Source organism: Ostrea edulis, chromosome 9 (genome assembly GCF_947568905.1).
Source record: "Ostrea edulis chromosome 9, xbOstEdul1.1, whole genome shotgun sequence".
Lineage (NCBI taxonomy): Eukaryota > Metazoa > Mollusca > Bivalvia > Ostreida > Ostreidae > Ostrea > Ostrea edulis.
The window spans coordinates 40,277,252-40,298,968 of NC_079172.1; the positions used below are offsets into that span (position 1 = coordinate 40,277,252).

Genomic DNA, 21,717 nt, shown 5'->3' on the forward strand with positions numbered 1-21,717 from the left:
TGTAATCATCGTCTAATTTCTGATTATTCTCTAATTTGTACTTATTCTCTAATTTGTAGGTATTCTCTAATTTCTTATTATTCCTTAATTTGTAGTTATTCTCTCAAACGTAATCATTCTTCAATTTGTAATGATTCTCCAATTTGTAATCATTTTCTAATTTGTAATTATTCTATAATTTTTAATTATCAATTATATTTGTAATTATTTCTAATTTGTAGCTATTCTCCAATTTGTAATTATTCTCCAGTTTGTAATTATTCTTTAATTCATAATCATTCTCCAATCTGTAATTATTCCCTAATTTGAAATTATTCTCCAATTTGTATTTAATATCTGATTTGTAATTATTTTCTGAAACGTAATCATTCTCCAATTTGTGATTATTCTCTTTGTAATTATTCTCCAATTTGTATTTATTATCTGATTTGTAATTATTTTCTGAAACGTAATCATTCTCCAATTTGTGATTATTCTCTTTATAATTTTTCTCCAATTTGTAATTATTATCTGATTTGTAATTATCCTCTCAAACGCAATCATTCTCCAATTTGTAATTATTCTCTACTTTGTAACTATTCCCCAATTTGTAATTATTTTCTAATTTATAAAATTATTCTCTAATTTGAAATTATTCTCTAATTCGTTATCATTCTCCAATTTGTAATTATTAATCATATTTGTAATATTATATAATTTTTAACTATTCTCTAATTTGTAATTACGTGACTTCAGGTTGTCATTATCAAGTATATCTACATCGCCAGTAATGCCATGTCCAGCTGAACGGTATCATTGAAAGAAGAATTCTAAGGAGGATTTTGATCTACATCTTGGCACTGCAAATTTCGTAATTATTATCTTATTTGTAATTATTCTCTAATTTGTAATTTTCCACTAATTTGTAATTTTTCTCCAATTTGTAATTAATCTCCAATTTGTAATTATTATCGAATTTGTAAATTTTATCGAATTTGTATTTATTCTCTAATTTGTAATTTGTAAATTTTCTCTAATTTGTAATTATTCTTTAATTTGTAATTAATCTCAAATTTCTAATTAATCTCAAATATGTAATTACTCTCAAATACGATGTAAAACAGCCAACAGAAATATGTATTGACATAGGGGAAAACATAAAGAATCTCAAGTCCTGACGTTTTCTTCCTATTGTCCTACTATTACATGTACAAGACATCATATATGAGCTAAAAGACTTGTCAATTTACGAAACCTTAATGTTCATATTTCCTTAAGGATATTTGGATTTAATGTTTAGTCATCAGCTCAAATAAAATTTGATATTTGAAATGTCTTAGATTAAGTATTCATAAGTCAGGTGTTCCTGACCTTTGTCTTAATCTGAGTGTTCATATGTTAAACGTTTTAGATTGAGTAGTGTTCGTACAATGTATGTTAAATGTTTTAGACTAAGTAGTGTTCGTATGTCAGATGTTTTAATCTGCATGTTACACTGTTAAATATTCCTAAACTGATTGTTCCTATGTAAAATGTTTTAGATGCAAGGTGAATATAACGAACCGTGATCAATCTCATAAGTCCTATAAGCAATACAAAATAGATAGTTCGGCAAACACGGACCCCTGGACACACCAGAGGTGGGATCAGGTGCCTAGGAGGAGAAAGCATCCCCTGTTGACCTGTCACACCCGCCGTGAGCCCTATATCCTGATCAGGTAAACGGAGTTATTGAATGTTCCTATGTCAAATGTTGAGGCTGAGTGACCCTACATCAAATAGGTTGATTATTCTTGTGAAAAAGCGAAAATAACGAACCGTGACCAATCTCATTAATCCTATGAAGAATAAAAAATTAAGAGAAAGGCAAACACGGATCACTGGACATACCAGATGTGCTATTAGTTGCCTAAGAGGGGTAAGCATCCCCTGTTTAACGATGCGAGCCCTATGTCTTGATCAGGTAAACGGAGTAATCCATTGTTAAAAGAAGAATGGTCTAACAATTGGTATGAAACAAATCGGACAATATTCGATCCAGTAATGACTTGTATTTCCAAATTAAATTATTATAATGATCATAAAATTTGCAACGAGATTGTTGAAACCCTATGTAACATCAAACTATTTATGTTAAATGTCCTGGACTAAGTGCTCAAATATCAAATTTCATATGGGCTACGAGTTCCTACGTCAAATGCCGCGAAGTCAAAGGGACCAGATGTCAGAATGTTCCGATGTCAAATGTTTTTAGACTGATATTCCCGTTGGGATCCGGGTTAGAATAGGTCCTCAGTACATGTATCCCTTGCTTGTCGTAAGAGGCAACTAACTGGAGCAGTCCTTCGGTTGAGATCGCAAAAGACAAGGCCCCGTGTCACAGCATGTGTGGCACGATAAAGATCCCTCGTTACTCAAATGCCATAAGCGCGGATTATAGGCCTAAATATTTCAGCCATTCACCGACAATGATAACGTCTCCATATGAGTGAAAAATTCTCGAGCGGAACATTAAACAAGATACAATCAATCCTAGACTGATGATATCATGAAAGGTGAAGATAACGAAAAGTGATAAAATAGAGGGCTGGGCAAACACGGACTCCAGGATATACCAAAGGTGGGAGTAGGTGCCTAGGAGGAGCAAGCATCCCCTGTCGACCGGTCAAACCCACTGTGAGATCTACATCATGTTAAATGACCTAGACTGAGTGTTCATATATCAAACGTTCATGGACATCGTGTTCCTGCTTTACATGTTCGTAGCTTAGTGTTCCTATCTCAAATGTTCCTGGAATGAGAACTTCTATGTTAAATGTTCCTGGATTGAGAACTCCTATATTAAATGTTCCTGGATTGAGAGCTCCAATCTCAAATCTTCCTGGATCGAGAGTTCCTATGTTTAAATATTCCTGGATAGAGAGCTATAATGTTAAGTGTTCACAGATTGAGAGCTCCTATGTTTAAATATTCTTGGATTGAGAGCTTAAATGTTAAATGTTCCTGGATTGAAAGCTCCAATCTCAAAACTTCCTGGATTGAGAGTTCCTATGTTTAAATATTCCTGGATTGAGAGCTCCTATGTTAAATGTTCTTGGATTGAAAGCTCCCATGTTAAATGTTATTGGATCGAGAGCTCCAATCCTAAATGTTTCTGGATTGAGAGCTCCTATGTTAAATGATAGCATTATAAGTATAAAAACGGAACGGCATAGAAAAGGAATATAATTTATTTTATATAAATAAAGAAATGACACAATAAATACATAGAAAAAAGAAGTAAAATCATAAAAAATTATATTCATGGAGACAAGATCCTTCATCGGAGGCCTGATTATTATCTTCGTTTGCCCCACCATCCAGTAAAATCTGAAGTTAAAAAAAGAAAATCATCTGAATATGAGTTATGATCCCTACAAGCAATCCATTTTCTTTAAATTGCCAAAATTAAACTGTCATTACTTAAAACCCAATAAAAACATTTCACCAATTTTGAGGGGAAATCGTTTTTGAGGACTATTTAAATCAACGATGAAATGAAACTTGAAATAAACGTTCTTTCGTACAATTTAGCATTTGTCAGATAGACGACATTATTTGCCTAAAAGTCACCAAATTTGTTTTGAGTGATAAAGTAAAACAGTATTGTAACGTACATTCACAGTTTGGACCCACATATCGCGAAGGACAGCTGCATGTAATACTGTTTCCGACAATTGAACATGTCCCGCCATTTTGACAAGGGTTTGGTTGACACGATTGGGTTTCCACATCGCAGTTGGTCCCCGTCCATCCAGAACGACAAGTGCATTCATACGCTGAACCGGATACGTTACAGGTTCCGGAATTTCGACAGGGGTTAGGATTACATGGATTTGAGTTTATGCTTCCTGTAATAGAGAGATAAATATATCATAAAGATTCTTGTAGCCATTACTTGTTTATTTGTTTCATTCAAATTTCTATTAACCACAATACATGATTTTTTGATAGGGGATCACATAACGCTAACTACTGGTAACGATATGAAAAAATAATATATCAGTAACTTTTAATGCAACATTAGCTATCAATAAATCAAATTACCTTGATGCAGGTTTTATAGCTTATGATTTACATAGATGTATAACATTTTTATTTGACAAAAAGAGGGCATATTTTCAAGATATCAAAAGAATGATGTAACGATATTGCATACAACCTTAAACGTTACATAGTAAATTAGTTTACCCCCTAGAGCTTCCACCAGCAGACTAAACTTGTGATTCTCAGATGGCTGAACATCTCTGGAAAACTTGCTATCAAACTTGAGGATCATGACATTTCTTTCGCCATCATTTGTCGTTGTGAACTGTTGGTTTGCTGGTGCGTTGCATTGTCTGTAATACCACACTTCATTTAGTCGAACTTTGAACAACGTAATGAAACACTAAACAAATGCATTAAAATTCATATCAATTTAGATTTAAGATGTTATTGTTGATGTGGTTATATGTTTATATTGAAATCACCTAATTCCAGTCTGCCCGGGTAAATGGTATCTGATTTCTAGCCAATGGTAGCAGTTGGACTGCCTTGTGTTTCTCGCCAGTTCCAGATTCTGAATGGTCAATCTAATATTCGAATTCGTGGGACCCTGAAGTTAAAGAGGCTGCATTCATTAAATATTTGGAACAGTTTAAGATTAAAGTACATTGTATGATTTGATATAGGGTTCACAACGGGTGTAACCGGTCGACAGGGGATCCTTACTCCTCCTAGGCACCTGATTCCACCTCTGGTATGTCTAGGAATCCGTGTTTGCCTAACTCTTGATGTTGTATTGCTTATAGGAATTATGAAATTGATCACTGTTCGTTGTCTTCACTTGATCATCTTAAAACGTAATTGCTACAATTTTACAGTTATGATGAAGCCATTATCATAAGACATTATTATCCAAGAGAATGTCTTAAGCAAGAATCATTAGATGTGACCGGAAAGGTGACTGAATGGCAGGGCTCTGCCTATCAGTAACATTTCAGTAACTGTTCAGTCACCTTTCATCTACTGAATGACATAGTTTTGCCCTGTGTTATTGCTTTATTAGTATTTCAATTGTAGAGACTGACCATTGAAACACTGGTCACTGCGTCAATTTCTGAAGGATTGTGTTAAGTCTTTAAAGACACACGTGTATATTACGTTTTAAAGTAGCTCACTACACTAAACCTTATAGACTTTGAGTTACCTCATACTCATCTACTGATTGTTAACTGTGACATGCTATCGTAATGATTTCTGAATTAACTAGTGTACATATATATTACAGATGACAAAAGTTCATTACATGGTCATAGCTGTAATAGTGTGATACTATATTGATACTTTTGGGTTTGAATGACAAACCGAGAAACTGACAATCGTCGGTCTCGTCGCTTAAAGCTTTATTCAAACTACGCTGATAACAGAGTGAAATACATTTTCATGTATAATATGAATTAGAAAATATGATACTTTCTATTTGAATTTCGAATAAGTTATTCTAATTTTCTCCATTATAGATACACAATTCCAATACAAAACCTCACCTTAATGAGCCAGACGCACTGACGATTGACCGGTATTATGTTGGGGTAGTTTGGAGACTGGATGGATTGATTCTGCCCAGAGGATAACTCGATCAAACCGCCACATCCTGGGGTATTATAATAAATCATTATAACTCAAATTACATTTATTCCCTATTTCAAGATATCTAAGAAATGAAAAAGGGACATTCAATATGCTTATATAAAAACAGAAAGAAAATTTCAAAGATTAACACTATACAGTAAAAAAAAGAAGACGAGAATACTGCATTTGTAGTCGACATTAACGTTTAATTCACACATCGTCTTCGATAAAGACGTATCAATATTTCATGATCGTCTAACGCCTGCCCTTTTCTATTGTTTTTGACATACCTGTGTCTGTTGTGACGCTTTCACACCTGGTGCCTGTCAGATCGAGCGGACACATACACTGACAGGTGTGGGCGACAAATCCTCCATTTTGACAAGAAGGTGGATTTTGACAATCAGCTGGAAAAAAATTATATCATTTGCTTTAATTTATAAAATAGGTATAAATTTTAATATTGGTTGATTTAGTAGAGTTTCTTCCTTTAAACACATTTGATGTCTATTAGCTTATATGATAGCCTTTATACATAGTTGCATATCTATGTGTTTTAATACTTATGTCAAATAATTTCATTCAATCCAAATGAGAAATATGCACATTATCTTACCAGCACACTGATAAGCCATTGTGATCTCTTTCAGGTCGTTGTGCGTGAAGGACTGTGCTGTGTCCACAAGGGCCTCTAGTCGTGGATCCTTTAATTTCATCGTAGGTTGTCCAGAATTTATAGCAAACGACTGTTCAATATTCAAAAGAGAGTTCATTATTGCAGAAATGGGAACACGATTTCTGATTTCATTTTTCTCTCTATAGGATAGAAACCCAATCTATTAACAAACAAGTGTTACTTTAGCTGTTGTGACTGCCATTCAATTTTCAGTAGCCAAGACTCACCGTCAATGGGTATTGTAAGATGGATTCTACGTCGTAAGGTGTTCTGTCGTGTGTGTTTTCTTTGTCAAAGTTGTGCCTCTGATCACTAGGGACATTGTCGTACAAAATTTCGATGTACTCATCTCTATCCGATCTCTGCTGTTCGTGCATTTGACCAATCGCATGCATCAATTCATGGATTACGACCTTAGTCTGAGAATAAAAAGTTACAGTGCCTACATCCCAAATTCGTATTCCTTCAAAATAAAACACACTACAATGGCCAACTGAAAGAATTTATCTTATGAAAATGGTACAAAACAGAAATTAATCACCTAACTAACTAATGAAGGAATCAATCCATGGGTAAGTCAGTGAGTAAAGAGAGTATATAGTATTTTAATCCAGTTGAATCATGTACCACAACAAGAATATATACAATAAAACACATCATTAATAAATTTTGACAGTTTATATTTTCGAGAAATGAATCATTTAGTGAAGAACAAATACTGGTGTAGCATTTTTTCTCGCGGTTACTGTACCTGCTTACAACCTGGGTCCTGAAGGGTTATTCTCTGCTGACCTCCTTGCTGTCGTCCAACATAGGAAGAACAACCTTGTCTGAAAATGTAACACGTGGTAAAACTTAATATTAATCACATTTCACAGTGCTGCAATTTTATCGGTATGTAACTGACAAACAATTTCGAGCATTGAAATCATTGTAGATAGAACGTACCCGTTTACGAAATAGATAAAAGAATTGTGAGGAAGATTTCCAGCTTGTGCGCGAGGTTGAATCTTTACACATGTCAGATCGTTAAAGGCCTTGATGGCTTCGTTGATTTTTTCTCTCATGCTGGCTGAAACTGTTCGTTATGAATATCATATAATGGGTTCTCCTTCAGAACAATGTCTCAGTACATATTTATCTATGAAATTATTGAAAACATCACTCGTAGTATCCTTTTGCTATTAATCAACAGTTAATGAAATGAGATAAGTGAATTCTGAGACGTATTGTAAAGACCCGACATCTGTATGGATGGTTTCACCGTGGAATCATTTGTTTTATTCGTGTGAGTAATTTTCGCAGCTTTTTTGGAGGGGGTGTGATTTTTGGAATATTCATCAGCAAAATAGAGCATCTATTGATGAGAAATAGTTTCATGACTGTACACCCTAAAACTGAATTCTTGAATTTATCAATAATTAAAGTGTGGTCAGAATATAATTTCTTGTAATCATTTAATCTATGATAACAATGATTCCACAGGGTGTTCGGTGTGTTTTAGAGTTGATCGTTCTCACCCCCTTGTTGTATTTCATAAGGAACAGTCTTTTGTTCCCACAGTGTAGCACGGGAAAGAAAATTTCGTTTCCTCTGAAAAAAGAAATAACATTAGTTTCCTACCGCAATACAGATTTCAATCAGAAATCATACTGAATAATTTCCCATTTCTAATTGCTTTCAAACTCGATTCATTTTACTACAGAAATCATTATGAAAAATAAATATTTTCGTTCATAAAAATAAAATAAAGAACTGCTAAACGTGAAATGTACAAGTTCTTAGTTCACATACCCTTCTGTGATGAATGAAAGGATTTGGCTACAAATTGAAAGAAATAACATATGAAATAAACAGTACAAATAATGCTAGCTAGAATATCAATTTACAAGAAAAAAATGAATTATATTCTTACGTTTGGTAGTATGTGATGGTCCAGGGCAGCAATTTTAACAGAGGATTTCTGTGACGGGTCTATTCCATTGGGCTGTTAAAGCAAGCATGTTTTGTTATTTTTAAACTTGTAATTTTCAAATCTACACCATTTCACTTTTAATGCAAGCATCATTTAAAATATATACATGTTATTGATCTGTTTAAACACAGACAATAAATTTCTTTTTCCTGGGTTGATAAAAATCTTTTGAATATTTATATTTCCTGTCTGTTTGAAATCTAAGACCAGACATCCAGTCTGTCAATTAGTATTCTGTTTATTTTACATAAGTGATGACATTTCTCCTCTGGTTCACAACTCTTTGTATTAGATTTGGAGTTTCACCTTGTGGGGTCGACCGAACTCGTCAAAAACAATCATCGTTTGCAGCAGTTCAGCGATAGGAGAGTCCTGATTTTTTCTGTCCTATTGAAATAAATAGTAAATATCATCGCAACATACTCTGTAACAGTTTATTTCCTGTTATCAACATTCATAAAAAGCGCTGACTTCGTTGGGATCCGAAGTCTGAATGATACTGAAGTGACACATTAATGTTAAAAAATATAACTGGTAAATATCATTATAAAGAATCAGTGTGTGGAAACCCTTACACCGTTTGAAATGTACATGTAAGTGTTAGAAACGTGATATATATTTTGTAAATTAGGGGGAAACCTCAGTTTGATTGATAATGTAAATATTATACGGTACCAATTTTGATGCACCAGATGCGTATTTCGACAAACACTGTCTCTTCAGTGATGCTCAACCAAAATGTTTGAAATTCGAAATAACAACATACTTGTTAGAGCTATTATAGGAGGAAACAGAGTGCCCAAAAGTGGAGCCAAATTCGTCGAAGGATAAGTGCTATGCGTGAGGGAGATAATTCTTAATTTTGAAATGAATTTCTATATTTTATCACGGCAATTAAATGTATATCCGTATTTTCTAACTAGTAACGAAGTACGTAGCTACTGGGCTGTAGAGACCCCCGGTGACTAACAGTCCACCAGCAAAGGCCTCGACCCAGAGGTCATAATTTAAATCTTATACGGTACCAATTTTGATCCACCAGATGCTGAACCGAAATAACTTTTCAAAAACCAAACAGAAATCTACATTGCGACATTAGAAAGATAATCAGACTTCATTTAAGAATATCAGTAGAAAAAAATTCAAATTTCTTGACGCGACGAAAAATCTGCAAAATTTGGGTTAAAGTAGTGAATAAAGAAATCGTGATCAAAAGGCAATACTATTTTGAGAGGGATAAATTGCAGTCTTTATGTTCAGCACAATTGTGTTTCTGCATGGTGAAGGCAATGTAATTATTGTTATTCATAAATCCGTTTGAATCAATGAATATAGAATGCCATACTGGTCAAGCACTATGCGAGGGAAATGAAACAAGCAATCACTAGGGATGTTTAAGATGTAAGAGAAATGAAACAACCAGTCACTAGAGATATCTAAGATGTAAGAGAAATGAAACAACCAATCACTAGAGATATCTAAGATGTAAGAGAAATGAAACAACCAATAACTAGAGATATCTAAGATGTAAGAGAAATGAAACAACAAATCTCTAGAGATATCTAAGATGTAAGAGAAATGAAAAAACCAATCACTAGAGATATCTAAAATGTAAGAGAAATGAAACAACAAATCTCTAGAGATATCTAAGATGTAAGAGAAATGAAACAACCAATCACTAGAGATATCTAAAATGTAAGAGAAATGAAACAACCAATCACTAGAGATATCTAAGATGTCAGAGAAATGAAACAACCAATCACTAGAGATATCTAAAATGTAAGAGAAATGAAACAATCAATCACCAGAGATGCTTTAGATTGGAGAAAGCTAATTACCCATGAGTCTATTAGTCCAGATTTCCATTGTCCTGGTTGTTGAAGTTGCTGCCAACGGTTCCAGAAAAAATAGTTTGGTAACTGAAAAGCCCTCCGTGAAACTCCTACAAATAAGAAGCACGCATATTAATATAAGAAAATGTAAACTTACCGGACAAAATTTTCACTGTCGTCATTATGTTTGATTTCTGTCTGATTTTCAATGACTTTAGACAATAAAGTCCGTTATTATTATACTATTATGCAGTATATATATTATATATTTATCATTGTAAATGATTTAAATACTCAGTACTTACGAAAGAGGCCTGGTCTTCTTTGTGCCGACGAATACAGTATGCATGCGTAAAACACGCAAACTAAAATCATAAATCTCATCATTGTTGTTTTCTCTAGAATTATGTTTGGTAGATACTTTATCAGTACTGTGTGAGGCTGTAGAGAGTATATCTCTCTTTTATAGTTTTACCCACTTCAAAGTACGCGGAAACCGGAAAACCATATTGACAAAAATTTACATATAAACAATACTCACATATTTGTAGGAACATGAAGATCGAAAGTACAGGGCGCTTTTGAAGTCTTAGAGTACAAATTTACATGTTTATGCGTTAGAGCATTGTTGTCTCCTTTTTTGTTTACATGTTGGTCATTTGTACCAAGAACGAAACATCCAAACAATATGCATAGATAATCATCAATCAAGAATTGTGTTGTTTATTGCTATGTATCTGTAAGTGTGTCTGTACCAATAAATAAAGCAATGGATAGTTTGTGTAGAGTGACGTGATCTTCATTTGAAATATGTACCTGTATAATATTGCAATCTTCGGAACGTGGTTTTTAGAAAATTATGTACATTTATTTTTCAAAAATCTAATAGAAAGTGCTCTTTAACTTAGAAAATTCCACTCTTCCCTTAAGTAGTAAAACGATTATATATATATATATATATATATATATATATATATATATATATATATATATATATATTCACGCATGTCATATTAGCGATGTGTGTCTTGTATGGACCAGCTGTTTGTTTCTTGGGTTTGCAAATTTGTACACCATTGTAAAGTGAATATCAGATTGAAATAAGTGATTCGATTTGATTTACAATGTAGATAAAAATTTCAATACATCATTTTAGCATTAGAGTATCCCATTAAAACGCCTCTAATTAATAATTAAGACGATTATATATCTATTATTACGGTTTACCGTTTGTTTACGCGTCTGCACTTTTATTGAGAAATTTCCGCCTCAGTCGCCCGCCACTATGCGATTACTTTTCGTAAATCAATTCAGATTACTTATCGTAAATCAATTTAATTGGAGGTCTTGATTGATATGTAATTGCAATTAGCATAAAGATAAAAAACAACAAGTTATGAAACACTTATAATTAAGCATTGTTCTCTAGCTAGAACATTGTCAAGGCATTTCTTTGATATTAAGATTTATCTGTAGGATGCAGACCTATGTACACGTCTGTAACGGTGAAAAACCATTCAATTAAAAATCAAAATCTACAAAGCTATTATAATCACTGCTGAAAACATGCTCGATTCACGTGATTAAATGAAAGTACGGGTCCAAAAATTAATACATAGCATTTTATGTACTCTGCAAAATTTATTAATTTAAGAAATAGCAAAATCAATAAGTTTATACTTGTTTTATGTACAAGTTACTATGAATTATTAGGGTTACACAGAGAAAATCAATAGAAATACGTAGATAACAACACTGTACAAAATAACATTATCTCTATTCCACGTGAAAACGTTCTGCACTCCATGTTCTCCATTACTGTATATTTTTACTGTTATTCGAACTTTTTCATTTGTCTCCATTTGTATATCATCTTCTCCCTTATCCTGGTACATTTTCGACTGATATTGAAGATTTTTGATTTTATGTTGCATAGCTGTGCATTTGATGTTTCTTATAACTTTGTTATTTGTATTTTTTGCATTGCATAATAAACTTCGGAATTGTACATGTATGATATACAGTTACTCTATACCAACTGATACAAATGCAAAATTTAGCAACAAGTGTTTTATTTCAATGGTTACATATTTCTGATACTAATGGAAGTAAGAACTTTGTATGATCCATCATTCTTCATGAACTTTGAATCTTGAATAATATGACTTAACAGTGAAGTCATATACAGGTACATGTATGTATTCAGTTTAGTGTCCCCACTTCAATAAATTTGTTTACTAATTCTTTGAACGCACACATACATGTATTTCAAAAATCCACTAATCTTATTTTCCTCTTAAACTTGCTTCTTTTTCATACTTGTTAAGGTTAAAACAAAAAAGAAAAAAATCCACCAAAGAATTAAAAAAAAAACCAGTTATCAGGGATAAAAATATCTTTGGAATGTTACAGTTTTATTGGGAAAACAATTTTACCCTGTTTGCTTTTTGAAATTTTCTTGATCCAACCAAGCGTATAAATCCATTATTGTGCAAAACTAGAGTGTGGTAAGACAGTAGGCCTCTGGCCTAAACGATCACCTACACAAAGAGTCCCTAACCCCTATAGTACATACCATAGAGATGTATGTTGTTTAACCTAGTGCAATGCGCATGTCGTTCAATCTCGAAGAACTGAATGGGTTTCCGGTTTTGTTTTGTGGCGTTCACTTTATCTACCGTTCTTCATTCCAATAATACGGCCTTGTCAAATAATTCTAACTTCTTCATCAGTGAAGTTTAATTGGGTTAATTTCGGCTAGCATACCACAGTTAAAGGTCTTAACAGACTGCCTGGACGAACACTTTGTTTTAAGTCCGGGATCCCTTTGCAATACATGAGTTAAATTGTATATTGTTTAACGTCCCTCTCGAGAATTTTGAACTCATTAAGAGATGTCACTAATACCGATGAAAGACTGCAAAATTTAAGACTATGCTGGGCTCATTCGGCCTTCGAGAAGAGAGGGATCTTTATCGTGCCACTCCTGCTATAACACGGGGACTCGGTTTTTGCGGTCTCATCCGAAGAACCGCCCCCATTCAGTCGCTTCTTACGACAAACAAGGGGTACTGAGGACCTATTATAACCTGGATCATCACGGGTTTCTTATGAAGAAAAAATACAAGATACCTTAAATCGTTGATAAGATATCTTTTTAAGAACATAAGATATCTCATAAAGTTTAGAAGATATCGTATTAACTTTTATAAAATATCTTATAAAATTTATGAAATATCTTTAAAGAGGAATAAATGTAAAAACGGCGTGCCATATTCAGCATCCCTGACTTTAACTTTGGTCGAATACTCCGTCTCGTGTTGTCGATTCATTGTTTTGTTATCAAGGTGAAGATAACGAACAGTGATCAATCTCATGACTCCTACAAGCAATACAAAATAGATAGTTGGGCAAACACGGACCCCTGGACACACCAGAAGTGGGATCAGGTGCCTTTGAGGAGTAAGCATCCCCTGTTGACCGGTCACACCCGCCGTGAGCCCCATATCCTGATCAGGTAAACTGAGTCATCTGCAGTCAAATCAGTGTGCCAAGAACGGCTTAACAATCGGTATGAAACACGTCAGACAGCATTTGACCCAATGCGAGGTTGTATTGACGAACTAGATCGTTATAACGACCATAGAACTTGCGAAATGCTGACTTCAATCGAGACTGTTGAAATCCCTGTACCATCAACTTGTTTGTCAGTAGCTTACCCCGATTTAAAAACTGACTATACCCAGAACAAGCATATCGAATCAGTTGAGATATATAAACACCATATGTAGGTGATAATGGAATACTGCTACATAAATGTGGGAAGTTGACGATGGAGAAGCTGAAATAATCCCGTTTGTCATACAGTTGAGTTGTCAGTTTGCCGTTAATGTCTACTTTCAATAAAATATCTAAGTATGAAGCAGAAGTGGATGACTCTGTGGTGTCCTTTAGAATATATTTGTTTGTCAAATATGAGAATTACCTTGTCTGCTTGGTTCAGAACCAATACATACTCTCTCCTCACATACATGTTCAAGGCCGATAGAGATGCTTACTCATCCTAGACACCTGATATCACCTCTAGTATATCCAGGTGTTCGGGTTTACCCAACTTTCTATTTCATATTGCTTATAGGAGTTATGATTTGATCACTGTTCATTATCTTCACCTTTGATTGATGTGATATCGGAAAGACACTGTCGATACCATCTCTATCAGCTTTGAACATATACGTGAGGAGATAGTACGTATTGGTTCTGAACCAAGCAAGGTAATGTTCATACTTGACCAACAAAAATATTTTTGATAACCTTTCATACACCCGTTACACAATAAAGGTACGAGTCCAAAATACGTATAAAAATTAATTTAGGATATAGCACCAACACATTTATGTCCGAAATAGCCGTGATGACGGGCACTTGTCAAAGGAACAGCCACTACCTATGTTAGAATGGGGTGCATCAGAATTGATACCGTATAAGTTTTACATTACGGATAAACCATTATTGGAGGACCCTTACAATCAATATAACTGTTAACACTATTGGAGGACCCTTACAATCAATCTAAGTGTTAACACTAATGGAGGACCCTTACAATCAATCTAACTGTTAACACTAATGGAGGACCCTTACAATCAATCTAACTGTTAACACTATTGAAGGACCCTTACAATCAATCTAACTGTTAACACTATTAAAGGACCCTTACAATCAATCTAAGTGTTAACACTATTAATGGACCCTTACAATCAATCTAAGTGTTAACACTAATGGAGGACCCTTACAATCAATCTAACTGTTAACACTAATGGAGGACCCTTACAATCAATCTAACTGTTAACACTAATGGAGGACCCTTACAATCAATCTAACTGTTAACACTATTAAAGGACCCTTACAATCAATCTAAGTGTTAACACTATTAATGGACCCTTACAATCAATCTAACTGTTAACACTATTAATGGACCCTTACAATCAATCTAACTGTTAACACTATTGCAGGACCCTTACAATCAATCTAACTGTTAACACTATTAAAGGATCCTTACAATCAATCTAACTGTTAACACTATTGGAGGACCCTTACAATCAATCTAACTGTTAACACTATTGCAGGACCCTTACAATCAATCTAAGTGTTAACACTAATGGAGGACCCTTACAATCAATCTAACTGTTAACACTATTGCAGGACCCTTACAATCAATCTAACTGTTAACACTATTGGAGGACCCTTACAATCAATCTAACTGTTGACACTATTGGAGGACCCTTACAATCAATCTAACTGTTAACACTATTAAAGGACCCTTACAATCAATCAAACTGTTAACACTATTGGAGGACCCTTACAATCAATGTAAAACTTATACGGTACCAATTTTGATGCATCAGATGTGCATTTCGACAAATAATGTCTCTTCAGTGATGCTCAACCGAAATGTTTGAAATCCGAAATAACTATGAAGTTTTAGACCTAAATATAGCCAAAAACAGCGTGCCAAAAAAGTGGAGCCAAATTCGTCCAAGGATAAGAGCTATGCATGAGGGAGATAATCCTTACTTTTGAAATGAATTTCTAAATTTTATAACAACAATTAAATATACATCTGTATTTTCAAGCTAGTAACGAAGTACTTAGCTACTCGGCTGTAGAGACCCTCGGGAACTAACAGTCCACCAGCAATGGCCTCGACCCAGGGGTCATAATGTAAAACTTATACGGTACCAATTTTGATGCACCAGATGCGCATTTCGACAAATAATGTCTCTTCAGTGATGCTCAACCAATCTGACTGTTAACACTATTGGAGGACCCTTACAATCAATCTAACTGTTAACACTATTGGAGGACCCTTACAATCAATCTAACTGTTAACACGATTTTAAGGATACATAACAGCTTTAGAAAGATGAAATGAAGCTGAGAAATATTTTGAAAATATTAAATGGCAAACATCAAATTATACAAATCTAATATTTGTTTTTGCCATAGGTACTGAAAATATATTCTAATATCAAATATTGTAATCAGATGGCTTAAATCTTATTTTGTACCTTTCGAAGTGAATATGCGAGCATTACAAACATGAAATTTCACATTCATTTTAATCGTCGAATTTTTCCATTGTCTCTTTTTAGGACCTTGACAGAAACAAATATCGAAATCAGCTGCTTCTAATTAGAACAGGATCCTGCGCATTTTTATCAAATTTTACACAGTGATGTATATGTTTTGTCGATGCACCGAACATGAGTTTTATCTTCCTGTGACCGAAGGGGGAAAGCTGTTGAAAAATTGAAAGTATATCATGGATATTAATCTCCAAATATGTTGCGTTTAATTATATCACGAAACGTTTATTCAAAATTCACACCGTGCACTTGATATATGTCTTCAGCCTATTGCATCGACATGCTCATAATCTTCTAGTGACCTACAGGGAAAAAAGCTGTTGAAAATTATGAACATGACAAATATGCGTAAATCACGTATCAGGTTTAATACCTATTGGGGTATTGATAATCATATATATATAATATATATACAACACTTTTTTACACTTAAGATCAAAAGTACTGAACTCAACATGGCTAACGCAGCATTATATATTTTTCAACTGATTTTTCTTTTAATATTTCACACGTACATATTTGGAGTAGAAGGTAAGATATCGGTGTTTAAATGGTTAATATGAAGTTTAAATGATCATTATGAGTTTAAATTATTATTATGAAGTTGAAATGATTATTATGAAGTTTAAATGATTATTTTGAAATTCTAATGATTATTATGAAGTTTAATGATTGTTATGAAGTTTAAATGATTATTATGAAGTTTAAATGATTATTATGAAATTTTGATGATTATTATGAAGTTCAAATGATTGATATGAATAGTAACTTGGTCTTGGTGATGCATGCTTTGATGAAAGGTGAAGATAACGAACAGTGATCAATCTCATAACTCCTATAAGCAATTCAAGATAGATAGTTTGGAGTAGAAGGTAAGATATCGGTATTTAAATGGTCATTATGAAGTTTAAATGATCATTATGAGTTTGAATTATCATTATGCAGTTTAAATTATTATTATGAAGTTTAAATGATTATTATGAAGTTCAAATGATTGCTATGAATTGTAACTTGGTCTTGGTGATGCATGCTTTGATGAAAGGTGAAGATAACGAACAGTGATAAATCTCATAACTCCTATAAGCAATACAAAATATATAGTTGGGCAAACACAGACCCCTGGACACACCAGAGGTGCGAACAGGTGCCTAGGAGGAGTAAGCATTCCCCGTTTCTATTTCTATAGTTATCGTGATATTAATGCGGAACAGTGTGTTGGCAATTTGAATAAGAATAGTTTACGCTTTATGATAATTGGTCTTCACGCTGTTTCGTGTTATTTACGCAAACAAATCACTTAATGTTCTCATGAAAATACTGTAACACTATGAAATGTACTTCTGGTGATCAGGTCTTCAAAAAGTCAGTTGGAATTCCAATGGGCACAAGTTGTGTTCTTTGATTAGTTGACATATTTTGGTATATTTAGGAGGCAGACTTTATTCAAAAACTTCTATATTAGAAGAAAATACGTCTTCATATGGCCTTCAACACGACATTTAGATATACATCGACCATGTGTCATCTATAACATTATTCATTTTCATTTATATATGTCGATTCCATGCATCCCAATAAACTAAACAAAATATACACCACATAGTATTTCATATCTGTTTCATATTTGGATATTGCATGGGACGTTAAAAAAGGAAATTAACAACTCAGCTTTATGACAAACGGGATGGCTTCAGCTTCTCTATCTTTAGCTTCCCATATTCATGTAGCAATATTCCATTATCACCTGTATATGGTGTTTATATCTCTCAACTGATTTGATACGCAAGAGCTTGTCCAACACATGGCCAGATTTTAAATTGAGGCAGGCTACTGCCAAACGATGTGAAGTTGCAAGGGTTTCAACAGTCTCGTTTAAAACAAAATTTCGCAAATTCTATGATCGCTGAAATGATCTACATGTAGTTTACCTATCAAGATATAGGGACATTGGCGGGTGTGACCGATCAACAGGGGATGCTTACTCCCGTAGGCACCTAATCCCACCTCGAGCGTGTTCAGGAGTCCGTGGTTTGCAATTATCTTAATTTGATTTTGTTTTCTATGACGGAATGGGGCCAGGACTGCTCGTTTTGTGAAAAAAATTAAGAACCTTGCAATTAATTTTTAGAAAAAGTAACATAACATGTATGGTTGAATGTAATCATGCTAGCCTACTTTTATCTGGCATACTGATTTTGAATACGGATAACTCCGTTTACTTGATCAAGATATAGGGCTCACGGCGGTTGTGACCGGTCTACAGGGGATACTTGCTCCTACTAGGCACCTGATGCCACCTTTGGTGTGTCCAGGGGTCCACGTTTGTCCAACTATTTGTTTTGTATTGCTTATAGGAGTTATAAGATTGATCACTGTTCGTTAGCTTCACCTTTCATTCACAAGGTATATTTTTTCCAATTTGCAATCGTTGTGGAGTAAGTTTTCACAACTATTACCTTGCGAGTATATACAGAGGTTATAGAGAAGAGCTCAAATGTCCGATTGAATTCGTCGCCCTTAAACACGAGATCAAAATAATTAACATCTTTATGTATATTACACAAGAACTCCACTAAATGGGATTGAGGATATTGACTGTCTTATGATTAATGAAATGTGACATCTAAAAATGTTTTATGGGGAAAATCAAATTAGTAAAATCATGTAATTAAAACAAATTATTTATTTTCAGGACGAGGAGACTCTCGTTGTATGCATATGGGTGGGAGATGCGAGGAAGTAAACTCACGCTGTCAAATCTACGTGTCGAATAAGTGTGCCGGAGGAAATACCAGAAAATGCTGTGTATATGGTAAGAACACCCCAAGCATGGATCGGCAGCATGTTGAATTATGTTATACTATTACATTAGATGGAAACGTGTATGAGAACTTGATTCTTTTAAAAGAGTGTTTAGTCAGTCCTAATGATGATAATGGTGGTGGGGATTGCAATGACATGATGATTATGTTGTTGTTGATGATGGTGGTGGTAATGGTGATGATGGCGGGGACTACAACGACATGATGTTGATGATGAATTGATGATAATGACGGTAGGGGGGTTACAATGCAATGGTGATGATGATGAGGATAATATACTTTTTTTATTACAACTGTCATTGATTATCCTATCAAAATATTACAGGTCAAGACTATCCCTGTGAGGACATTGGGGGGACGTGTCAGACCAGACCTAGCTCTTGTAGTGGCAGATACAAAAGGGGGCTTTGTGGAGGGTTGACGAACAGACAGTGCTGTGTTTAGAATCAATCACCAGGTCAACGTTAAAGGTTTAACTCCAAACACTTCTAAAACACAATAAACTTTTCCAAGAATCCATAGCTTTGTGTCGCTAAATAATTGTTGCGTTGTTTTATATTTTCACAATATTACACTCATATTTCAGCGCATAAGCTAAATGAACATATTCGTGACCTGGACATTTGAATTATATCAGGACAGATAGTGTTACTCATAATGTTACTGTTCTTAGTTTTACATGTAATCATGCTACATCTTGTGGAGTTAAAAGGCTTGCTATGGTTTTATTTTCTCCAGGAAATATATGAATGAAAAGGTGAAGATACCAGTGATCAATCCCATAATACCCATAAAGACACAAAATTAAGAATAGGGCAAAAACGTATATTGACAGCACAATTCATACAAACATGTATTGAAGGTTATTTGTGCAAGATAAACTGACACATACACAAATCTTGGTGTAAAAACAAACAGCAATAATCCAATAGGAAATAAAACCATCTTTACAAAAGGGACAAAAGATAGGATTGAGACAGAAAAGTCTCGAGTCTGCGGGAGGTGCATTTAAAGTTTAATTTCCCACATCCTGTCAAGTATAATTCAAGAATTGGCAATATGATGAACAATTTCAAACTTCGTTCCAGATCTTTTTCGCCTCCTACATGAACCTGAAATATTTAATTCCATACCTATTTGTTCTTGATCTTCGAACTTTAATTGTATTTCTATACCTAAAATCGTACGAATTATTTTTTAGACAACCAAAAGAAAATCTGGACTAATAATGTAAACGATTTGGGAGGTTTCTAGTGTTATTTTACGTATTCTTCTAGTTTTTAAGGAAAGTAATTTTGACTGGTTTAATAAACAGCATAGGGCCTTTGTAATATATACATAAATCTCGATGCTCTTTCCTAAATTTTCTCAATTGTGTGGTTATTTTCCTCAGTGCATAGGTGCCATATAAGTAGTCAGTCGCTAAATATTTACATCATAAATAAATGATATTTTGTTTTTTCTGACTTAGTTCGATGCTTCTAGCAATTCTAGAATATTTGATTGTAAGATATATATGACCTGTGTGCTGAGATATAGCTTGAAGTCAATAGTAATACCCAGTAATTTTCCCCATCATCACATGAAATTTTTATTTTATCTAAATTAAAAAACAATGTTTTCATTTTGTGTTTATTGCCAGTAGAGATGGTTTGGAACTTTTCCGGGTTTGCGTGCTTTCTGTTGGAAGCGAACTACATGTATCTAATTAGAAATTCACTGTCATCGCGAAGAGCTGCATCAACCTGCTCTAAAGATGTGTTTGCTTTTGATAAAGTATTATGTATTATCTCCTGTATCATAACGCGCTGTTAAGATCTAAAACAACCAATGGAATGTATTTTAAAATCCAGACTTTTATAGTAGAAGAATGTGTAAAGCAAACCATGCAGAGTTTGGTATTCTGAGAAATGTGGCATTATTTTGCCTTTTCAGTAAATAGTTTGTATTTAGCTTTTGTTTTGTTGCTGAAACATGAATTTTCTGTGCCGAACCTTGGGAGAAACAATTAGCAACCTTTGCTACCGGAACATTTCCGAAGTGTTTCATTCAACGAAAAACGGCATAGTGTAAAACATATTCTAATTTTCATTTTCACTATCATTATTATTAGTGTACATGATATAGCACATTATATAATTAACACAATTACCCTTTCCCTGTAAAACAAACTAAAACGATAAATACATAAGAAGGACTTGGAATAATACTAAACTGAGGTTAACATAGTAACTAAGAGTAGGTCAAACTATAAATAATTATCTAAGCGATGCTTAAAGTTTATGAGAATGGGATTTTTCATATATTAATTTGTAAAAACAACTGTTTACATTAATAGAGAAATACATATTAAATGCACGTTTAAAAAGATATGATTTAAGTTAAACATACAATGATTATAAATCAAAAACAAGAGTTATTACGGAATTCAATAATCAACTTCATCGTTTTTGAGCTATTGTTAATCTGAGCCTCCAATAAACCTAGTTGAAAGGTTGGTTTGTGGTTTACACAAGCCAGTGACATTACATCAGAAATCCAATGCGAGCTATGTCTTTGATAAGGTATACGACTCAAACAGTAATACAATACTACTTGTATATTGTCTTTATAAGTGGTGTGCCCCTTTTGA

The 21,717-nt window shown here is 33.9% G+C and overlaps 2 protein-coding genes across 2 annotated transcripts; one reads left to right on the plus strand and one right to left on the minus strand.

Annotated features, from left to right (window-relative positions):
- Positions 1–3,193: 3,193 nt before the first annotated feature.
- Positions 3,194–10,206, minus strand: LOC125660145 (blastula protease 10-like). Its single transcript, XM_056149185.1, has 15 exons — positions 10,124–10,206; positions 8,592–8,672; positions 8,226–8,297; positions 8,105–8,131; positions 7,831–7,903; positions 7,259–7,388; positions 7,062–7,140; positions 6,538–6,729; positions 6,251–6,380; positions 5,925–6,041; positions 5,550–5,656; positions 4,491–4,615; positions 4,210–4,358; positions 3,636–3,869; positions 3,194–3,348 (listed from the first exon to the last, which is right to left on the minus strand). Exons 2-15 carry the CDS (start codon positions 8,625–8,627, stop codon positions 3,317–3,319), a joined length of 1,503 nt encoding a protein of 500 aa, XP_056005160.1. The 5' UTR covers positions 8,628–8,672; positions 10,124–10,206; the 3' UTR covers positions 3,194–3,316.
- A 6,488-nt stretch (positions 10,207–16,694) lies between these two features.
- On the plus strand, positions 16,695–19,602 carry LOC125658882 (uncharacterized). The gene is made up of 3 exons (XM_048890319.2): positions 16,695–16,794; positions 18,956–19,075; positions 19,411–19,602. The coding sequence occupies exons 1-3, from the start codon at positions 16,719–16,721 to the stop codon at positions 19,527–19,529; spliced, it is 315 nt and encodes a 104-aa protein (XP_048746276.1). The 5' UTR covers positions 16,695–16,718; the 3' UTR covers positions 19,530–19,602.
- Positions 19,603–21,717: the final 2,115 nt, after the last annotated feature.

What these genes read in the sequence shown, in the direction of transcription:
- LOC125660145 (XM_056149185.1), bottom strand. Translation starts at nt 8,627, where the DNA reads ATGATTGTTTTTGACGAGTTCGGTCGACCCCACAAG. An exon ending in TTTATCTATTTCGTAAACGG is followed by an intron (nt 7,141 to 7,258) that starts GTACGTTCTATC and finishes TTACATTTTCAG; the next exon opens with ACAAGGTTGTTCTTCCTATG. An exon ending in CCCGGGCAGACTGGAATTAG is followed by an intron (nt 4,359 to 4,490) that starts GTGATTTCAATA and finishes GTGGTATTACAG; the next exon opens with ACAATGCAACGCACCAGCAA.
- LOC125658882 (XM_048890319.2), top strand. Translation starts at nt 16,719, where the DNA reads ATGGCTAACGCAGCATTATATATTTTTCAACTGATTTTTCTTTTAATA. An exon ending in GTACATATTTGGAGTAGAAG is followed by an intron (nt 16,795 to 18,955) that starts GTAAGATATCGG and finishes ATTTATTTTCAG; the next exon opens with GACGAGGAGACTCTCGTTGT. An exon ending in CAGAAAATGCTGTGTATATG is followed by an intron (nt 19,076 to 19,410) that starts GTAAGAACACCC and finishes AAAATATTACAG; the next exon opens with GTCAAGACTATCCCTGTGAG.